Here is an 8,372-nt window from a genome sequence, read left to right on the forward strand (position 1 = left end):
ATCGAAAATTTTATCCAACTATTTTCCTTGGTGTGTTTCCCAGTCATAACCAGTTTCTACATCATTAACAAGAGAAACTCGTTTAGTAGATTCACGCGAGGTGATTTCATGTGGATGTTCAGATTTTGACTTAGATGAGTTTTCTCAGGTGTTAAATTCAAACTTTCAACAAAATCGTATCATGTGTGTTCCATATTCGATAATATGTTTATAGGTCAGATCGCTACAAACACGGACTTATTAGGTCCTTACAGTGTTTTATTGATCTGTTACCAACTGAAAATGCGGGGGTACCAAATACACCACCAACTTTTTCTCTTGGACCTATAAGACAAAGCCTAATACAATTGCAAGTAGACCAGCTTAATGATCCTTGAACAATATGTATACACGGTTTATCTTTCTTGGACAATCATTAGTTTTGATCGAAGACCCGTAAACCTAATTAAGTACAAAAAATCTTGGACGATATCAAAAATCAATATCCAAGACAACCTCGTATGTACCGTAACAGCACGTGAACTGAATTCTAACAAGAATAAGTCTTGTAATCTTTATTTCAAGATACTAATTCTCAAGAAAAAATCTTGTAGGTTCCATACGGTTTTAGTTAAAAACTGTCTAGGTTGATTATGGAATCACTTGCTTTTACTCTAATTATATCAAACACAAATATAATGCGGAAGTAAAAAGTAAATCACGACACAGAAAAATTTTGTTAACGAGGAAAACTGCACCTGTAGAAAAATCCTGGGACCTCGTCCAGTTTGAACACCGAGTCATATTAAACCGCTACAAACACTAGCCTACTATCAGACTTCCGACTGGAATGTAGTTCAGACTGAGAAATTCAAACATGGTCACATAATCGGTTTATGTGTGCATTTGCGTATACCGATTATGGTTGATATTCATCACATCAACCCAGAATTGGTTTATGTACGCAGGTGTACAATACCGACAAAATAACATAAGAAATTCATGGTATACATTTCATGAATTTCTTCATACATTAACATAAGTTTTCATTCGAACTTTCATTAAAGAGGTGTTATACTCATTCGACAACTCCATCTCGTATTACTGGTCCATTCAAGCTGCGACATGATATACTTTCACAACATGTCAACTTCATCAGTTAGGTGAGAGAAAGTCACGCAGGTCAATCTAATCATGCATGTCATCCCTAGTCATGCAGGTCAACCTAGTTATGCAGGTCACATTTACAACTAAATAGTATTTTTTACCAAAACACTCGAGACATCAACAACGTCACAAATGGGGGATGTTTATCAGGGTATTTGCCTGGCGGTCTACGACAATGGGGTGTGTAATGCACCCGTTATGAGAAAGTGTCAGGAAATGCGGACGCTTGACAAGTGAAGGAGTAGTGGGTATGCAACCGTTCAGTCTTCCCTCTGTGATAGGGACACGGTTTCATCACTTTCACACGATCTCCATCTTCTCAGTACTCCTTCCACTTCCTACGAGATCAGGGTGTACATGCATGATTATACATAAATAGATTTTATGATATATTTATGAACAAGCAATCATAATCATTAACGCAAGTATCCAGAACACATTGCTTACAACCTTTAAGCAAATTCTACTTTTTGATACACGCTCATACACCATCACATCTCACAGAGTCTACCACTCTGATCTCAACCCTTTCTCTGCTTCCCCCCTGAGACCAACACTTCCCCTTTCTTTATGACCGAAGCAAGACTAAAACAAACATTTGTTGGTTTAGGCAAGGAATATACAGATTGATCTCATGGGACTATTGAGTCCTAACGGTTATATCCATAAGTTGGATTTTTAACGGTTACACCAACGATAGAATTTCATGGGACTATTGAGTCCTATTAGAAATTCCTACTAATTAAAGCCCTTTCTACAAAGAGGTGAGTCGAACTGGTGACCTTCCCGAAAAATCTCTTTCTACAATGAGGTGAATCGTTCCAATCCCAACAACCATCAAGTCCATTGCTAAGTGGTTTGTCTACTCCAACAACAAAAGAGAACGAAAGAAAAAAGGGAAATTAAGATTTATAAGAAAAATAAAATAAAATAATGAATCCAATTTTCAGGTGGATAATGTTGTATCAACTCCAACTCCAATTATAGAGTATAGTTAAAGTAGTACAAATATGGATAAGGGTGAATCCAATAAAGAGAACAATAAAAGAAAGAAGATTAATAGTACCACTCGATATGATTATTGCACGTAGGGACTGAGAAGAATGAATATTACGTACATTTGTCAGATTCTGGTTTGAACAGGTGTTGCACTCAAGAGCCCTTGTACTATGAGTAGTTCACACTCTAATAGTACTACTGTTTTCTTTTTTTTTTCTTTTCCTTTTCTGTCTTTAAAAATACGGCCGTTAAAAATATTTCCGATTTAATCAAGTCTTCACATTTTTTTTTATTCTTCAGAGAATTATCAGCAGAAAATCTAGTGACTCTATTCTAGCTAGTAAAAATGGAATTCCAGATTTAATTCTGATTTATTTTATTTATTTATTAGTTTGAACTTTGAAGAGTGAAAAGGATTGTTGTTAAATACAGTAACTCTTTCTGTTTTGTCACAATCGTCGGGTGGATGCACGTGGAAGGTAACATTCACAACAACATTATATGTTTTTTTTTTGTTCAATAATTTGTCTAAGTTTGAGATCATACTTTGATGATTTTCTTCTGCCTTAGTTTAATCATCACTTCTGTTGTTTGTAAGTTTTTATTTATTTCTTCATTTAGTAGTTGTTGCAGGATATTCTAAGATCATGTTTATTCTAGTTTTATGATGATCTGGGGTTTTATCTTTGTATATGTGCATGCTAGAGCTGAAATGATGTTATCATCTGCTGGATTTTTATTAGAATGCATTTCTTGTATCAGTTGTTACAAGTGGATTCTCAGTCCAGTGTTTTTAAGGCATTGCATGTGGTTTTTCTTAATTTAGATCTCTCTGCTTACAAATTATCTACTCAAAGAATTCATTCATGTTTCTGCTTTGACCATTTTTGCTTAATTTGGGAATGGATTTAGGCTTCTTTCCGTTTTTTCTTTGAATTTTGAACTATATATGTTCTGCAGGATTTACTTTCCGGTAGCTAGGCCAAATAAGAAGAATGTCTCGTTCGGGTTGTCATACTGAGAGAGGGGAATTGAGGATTTATGAAAGTTCGGATGAGGTTGCAACTGAATTAGCGGATTATATTGCTGAATTGTCCGAGGTTTCAGTCAAGGAGAGAGGATTCTTTGCCATTGCATTGTCTGGTGGTTCTCTCATTAGCTTGATGAGGTAATGCTGATAAGGTCGTTAATGTTGGTTGTGACTGTTAACATTGATACGGGTCGTTGATGTTGTTTCTTCTGTAACAGAAAACTCTGTGGAGCGCCTTATAACAAGACCGTGGATTGGACCAAATGGTATATCTTTTGGGCAGACGAGCGTGTCGTGCCAAAAAATCACGCGGACAGTAATTACAAGTTGGCAAAGGATTGTCTCTTGTCCAAGGTAATAAATTCTGGATCTTCTGTTATAATTCCACAAATATTCGCCTTATCATTTGCATTTCATGAGTTCAAGAATTAGTGAATTGTACTAATCTTAATCGCCGATTCTGGCTAACGATGAATTGTCAAGATGAATGCGTTTCCCATAGACCCCGTCTCAGTTGTTAGTCATAAACTTGGTTGCAGGTCTTTGTAACCTACTTATTTCTTAGTAGCTTCTGGGACACCACGAGTGAGATTTCTCGCCAGTTTCATCCCCTATATCCTATATCTGGCGATCTCTTTGTTGGAAACAATGCATCTGAAATAACTTAGCTTTCTGATTTTTATTATCTTTAGAGTTTTGTAACTTTTCTAGAGTTTCCATTTTTGTAATTCAATTTATAGTCTTTCCTATTTTGAAATCTAAAAGAACATCGTGTTCATTCAGCTCTTGTTCCCCTATTTCCTCCTAAGAGTCGTGTCCTTGGGAATGTGTGACCTACTAACATCCTCACACCCCTATAAATGTCACCAAGTAATCGCCCTTCAGCAAAATCTTAGGCACCAAATATTTGAAGGTCCAGTTTAAAAAACTGGTCATCTCCCTCTGATTAGCTAACGGAAAAACCGGTGTGCAGCAGTTAACTTGTTCGTCTAAGAATTTCTTTTGCGACCTAATGAACAGTTAATGAATTTTAACATTAAAAGATTTGAGGAAACTCAGAGCATTTTATTATTGGTTTTCTCAAATCTAAGCTGCATTAGTTCTGACATTGCTTCTGCTTGTTGCCATCTGCTTGGAATAGGTGCCCCTGATTCCAAGCCATGTATACTCCATCAATGACTCATTGTCTGCAGAGGAAGCTGCTAGCGAGTATGAATTCGTCCTACGTCAATTGGTGAAGACCCGAACAGTTGGCGTTTCAGAGATCAATGATTGCCCGAAGTTCGACCTGATTCTTCTTGGGATGGGACCTGATGGACATGTCGCATCACTATTCCCAAACCACATGATACTTGAAGAGGAAGATGAATGGGTCACATACATCACCGACTCTCCCGAGCCTCCACCCGAAAGGTTAACTTTTACTTTGCCAGTCATCAACTCAGCATCCAACGTCGCAGTTGTTGTGACAGGCATCGGCAAGGCGGAAACTCTACACTTAGTAATTGATGATGTGGGACCAGATTGTTCAGTGCTACCTGCTCGAATGGTTAACCCAGGTAACGGGAACTTGGTGTGGTTTTTGGACAAATTAGCAGCATCAGAACTCGAGGCCTTCAAGTGCACAGAGCAGGAAGGGAAATCCAGAAAGTGAATATCATGCTCAGAGAGAACCGGAAAGTTAATCATGCTCAGAGATTCAGACTCAGTTATGTATGTAGGTGCCAGAACTCAAACCATATGGAACTCTTTTGTTCCATTTTTTTCATCCTTAAATCGTTCTCATTTTGCAATTCATTCTCCTTTTGCTCTCTAGTGTTCTGTGTCTGTGAATTTCCTTTTTGTTGTTGTTAATAAACAGCCTCACAAGTAGAACTGCTAGTCAGAATACTTCAAAATCGGCTGTAGCTGTATCTTGGCATGACTACACTTTCAAAGTTGGTGCTTGTCTTACACTTCTTTTGCGAAAATGAGTATTCTTTACTCTGTAAAGCTATATGCCCCTTCAAGTGACAAGAGAGCTGTCAAAATTTCACCAGGATGACCCTTCTTGGTTCACTGCTAGGTATGCAGTATAAGTCTTAATTTTTTAAAGGGTACAGAGACCACATCCAAGCACATTTTTATAGTGATGAAAGTTGATGTTCTACTTGTAAACGAAAACCTGCTCTATAAAAGACATCTCTCGATTACTTGATAAAATTCAAGAAGAAAGGAAGACAAAATATTCCCAAAACCCAGGCAAAGGCTTATTGCAAAGAGAGATCACAAATTCAAGTTTACAAGTTGTACTGTGAGCTTCTTTTCAGCCTGGGCACCAGCTTTTTATTTCACCTACCAATATAATGAAGTAAATGGTTGCCATAAGGGGACTTGAATTCTCATCACGCAGGTGGAATTCACGATCGACCCTCAGATTTGGTCGCCACCCACTCCAAAAACTTGACCTGAGAAGCCATAGCATCATCCCGATAGAGTTGATAATAATGGGATGCAGCTTCTTTTCCAACTGTGTAACCAACCACAGCTCCAAGACCCACAGCTAAGACGGCACCTGTTAGTAAAAAGTGAAAAAAAATGTGTAAATATGTTAATACAGGTAAATCCCATCCCTTACTAGCTACATTCAAATTCTTTCTTTTTACTATCCTGGCAATGCACACAAGTTGAATGGTTTTGAATGCAATATAAATCCCAGCAGTGATAATAAAGTCAACATAATCACTTTTAGTGTTAAGAAATCCGCTAGTTATTCAAAGTTTCAAAACGAACATGCATAGTAACTGATCAGTTCAAGGGATCCAATTTTCAGCGCAATTTCACACAATTGTTCAAATACGAGGTTTGCAGGAGAGCATGGTAAACATGGTACTCAATGGAAACAGCTTGTACTTTTACTATGGTGACCATATTCCAAAACTACACCAACCAAGGGGTAAAACAAAATCTAGTTCTAGCAAGAACACCCCTTTGAATATAAACTAATATAGCTAGTTTTTAACAATGGTAACACTAACCCCACCCCCATAATCCAACATCGGAACTTCATACATTATGGGTAGAAACCAAGGAAGTCGCTAAACCGCCACCTGACTGCTTAAAAGTAAAGTTGGACGCTTCTCCAGAGTAATAATCACTGCTTTGCATATTCTTAAGGGATTACACAGGACATTTCCATGCAGCCAGATAAATCTATACAAGAGACTGCAGTGCCAAGCAGGCCAAACCTAGGGAATCTATTTCTCTAGAATGAACACATACGAGGTCACAAAACATACTGAAAGGATAACGGGATTGAATAGCACTAATAATCATTAGCCAATGTCAACCGAAATTGAAAAATATCGCTACAAGATGACAGCAAAAGAACAAGGTTCCAGTAGTTCATTTTCTCATAACTCGTTTTGGTTTTCCAAAACTTACTAAGGAGACTTAGTGTGACAGCAGAAGATAAGCAATAAGAATACAACATTTGGTATTCAAACAGTAAAGTGAAAACAGTACCGTGAGGACTCTTTGAATATCTCCAGGCAGTTCCACCCAAATGAAGTGCTCCAACAGCGCTTCCTATTGCAGCTACTTTTGCTGCCTTCCTTGCATTTTCCACCTGAAGAAGAGTCAAGTGAAAAGAAAATTAACAAACTAGTTACAAAACTAACAAAAAGAAAGATCACATTAGGTCATTGAGAAAACTATTTTAGGCCATTCAGTCGATTAACAGCAATAATTAGCCCCGTGTCACATCGCATTATATGGAATTTCAACAGCAACAGGTCCTACATGGAATCAATTAGTTTATGGTTGCTTCAATATCTCATTCTCACAGACATGTCAAGATTAGATAAAAATCTCAGAAACACAGATATCTTAATTCCTTTTACACTTACAAAACCTAAAATCAATGAAATGAAAAATACCGAAATTATAAGAAATTTGTACGAATCTAGATTAAAAAAATAAAAATGAAAAGAGATTGGAAAAGAGAGAGAGGAGTAACATACGACGGGTCCATGGACAGGATCAATAGAGATGAAAGATTGAACATCAGAGTTAGACCATTTGATTCCTTTCTCAGTAGCATCTATAAACTTCTTATGATGTTCAAGGAATCCCATTAGAAGACGATTCAGATAACAGAATACAATAGATGATGAATTCTTCAATTTCGATTTCAATACCTCTTCTCGTTTTTCTGTTCCTGGTGTTTTTATTTTTATGTGCTCTGCCTGCCTGCCTGGGATTAACGGGGGGTCAACGAGGAAAAGGGCGAAGGGGAAATTAGGGGGAGACCCCAAAAAAAAAAAAAAATTCTCATTTTCAGGTCCACAATTAATTTTGGGTACTGTGACACCCATAATTATTTCCATGACATCCATAATTATATGAAATTATTAAAAACTTTTGCATGACGGATTATGCATCTGCATGACTGAGTTATGCATCAGGGATATAATTGGCAACTTAACTTGGACATAACATATCTAAAAATCCGCACCTTAGAAATTTACAAATTTTATATGGTTGGAAATCTTTTAAAGAGAGCTACGCAACGAGTACAAATAACAATATCATTTTTTTTTTTCATGAAAAAATCGGAGGTGATCATCGTTTTAGGCAAATTTTCGAAAACTTGATACATAACCATTATGCAGGCACCAAAAAGGATGCATAACGCATTATGCAGACGCATAACGAATTATGCAACCATTTTCTCGACTGCATAACGAATTATGCAATTGCATAACAAAGTTATGCATCTATAACAAGTTATGTAACCATTAATTTGGTTGATTTTAGCCGTACATATAAAAAATTGATGCATAATGCAGTATGCATCCATATTTACGGATGCATATCAGGTTATGCATCTATTTTCTCGATGCATAATGCATTATGTAGCCATATTTTCGGACGCATAACAGGTTATGCAGGTTTTCTGGACTGCAAACAGGTTATGCAGGTTTTCTGGACTGCATAACAAGTTATGCAACAAATTTTGTTGATGCATAACAGGTTATGCATCCATTTTCACGAATGCATAACATGTTATGCAGACAGTTTCTCGACTGAATGACATGTTATGCAGTCATAACCACATCATCATCTTCTTTCATGTTTCATTAACTCCCACGCACACCATTATCTTTCAGTTATTCAGGAGATCTTGGTCAAAATCATGTATTTACACCATCGTCTT

General features: G+C 37.0%; 2 protein-coding genes across 3 annotated transcripts; one reads left to right on the plus strand and one right to left on the minus strand.

Moving 5' to 3' along the window:
• The first annotated feature begins 2,444 nt into the window (after nt 1–2,444).
• On the plus strand, nt 2,445–5,047 carry LOC113280919 (probable 6-phosphogluconolactonase 2). 2 transcript variants are annotated; one of them, XM_026529530.1, is made up of 4 exons: nt 2,445–2,624; nt 3,106–3,313; nt 3,394–3,529; nt 4,317–5,047. In XM_026529530.1, exons 2-4 carry the CDS (start codon nt 3,141–3,143, stop codon nt 4,827–4,829), a joined length of 822 nt encoding a protein of 273 aa, XP_026385315.1. In that variant the 5' UTR covers nt 2,445–2,624; nt 3,106–3,140; the 3' UTR covers nt 4,830–5,047. The 2 variants fall into 2 exon arrangements, with proteins under 2 accessions (XP_026385315.1, XP_026385314.1); XM_026529529.1 differs by lacking the exon at nt 2,445–2,624 and adding an exon at nt 2,684–2,738.
• Nucleotides 5,048–5,270: 223 nt separating this feature from the next.
• LOC113280920 (succinate dehydrogenase subunit 6, mitochondrial-like) lies at nt 5,271–7,428 on the minus strand. Its single transcript, XM_026529531.1, has 3 exons — nt 7,177–7,428; nt 6,680–6,782; nt 5,271–5,729 (listed from the first exon to the last, which is right to left on the minus strand). Exons 1-3 carry the CDS (start codon nt 7,288–7,290, stop codon nt 5,575–5,577), a joined length of 372 nt encoding a protein of 123 aa, XP_026385316.1. The 5' UTR covers nt 7,291–7,428; the 3' UTR covers nt 5,271–5,574.
• Between the last annotated feature and the right edge of the window lie 944 nt (nt 7,429–8,372).

This window comes from Papaver somniferum, chromosome 5 (genome assembly GCF_003573695.1).
Source record: "Papaver somniferum cultivar HN1 chromosome 5, ASM357369v1, whole genome shotgun sequence".
NCBI lineage: Eukaryota > Viridiplantae > Streptophyta > Magnoliopsida > Ranunculales > Papaveraceae > Papaver > Papaver somniferum.

What these genes read in the sequence shown, in the direction of transcription:
- LOC113280919 (XM_026529530.1), top strand. Translation starts at nt 3,141, where the DNA reads ATGTCTCGTTCGGGTTGTCATACTGAGAGAGGGGAATTGAGGATTTAT. An exon ending in TCTCTCATTAGCTTGATGAG is followed by an intron (nt 3,314 to 3,393) that starts GTAATGCTGATA and finishes CTTCTGTAACAG; the next exon opens with AAAACTCTGTGGAGCGCCTT. An exon ending in AGGATTGTCTCTTGTCCAAG is followed by an intron (nt 3,530 to 4,316) that starts GTAATAAATTCT and finishes TGCTTGGAATAG; the next exon opens with GTGCCCCTGATTCCAAGCCA.
- LOC113280920 (XM_026529531.1), bottom strand. Translation starts at nt 7,290, where the DNA reads ATGGGATTCCTTGAACATCATAAGAAGTTTATAGATGCTACTGAGAAA. An exon ending in ATCCTGTCCATGGACCCGTC is followed by an intron (nt 6,783 to 7,176) that starts GTATGTTACTCC and finishes ACTCTTCTTCAG; the next exon opens with GTGGAAAATGCAAGGAAGGC. An exon ending in ATATTCAAAGAGTCCTCACG is followed by an intron (nt 5,730 to 6,679) that starts GTACTGTTTTCA and finishes TTTTACTAACAG; the next exon opens with GTGCCGTCTTAGCTGTGGGT.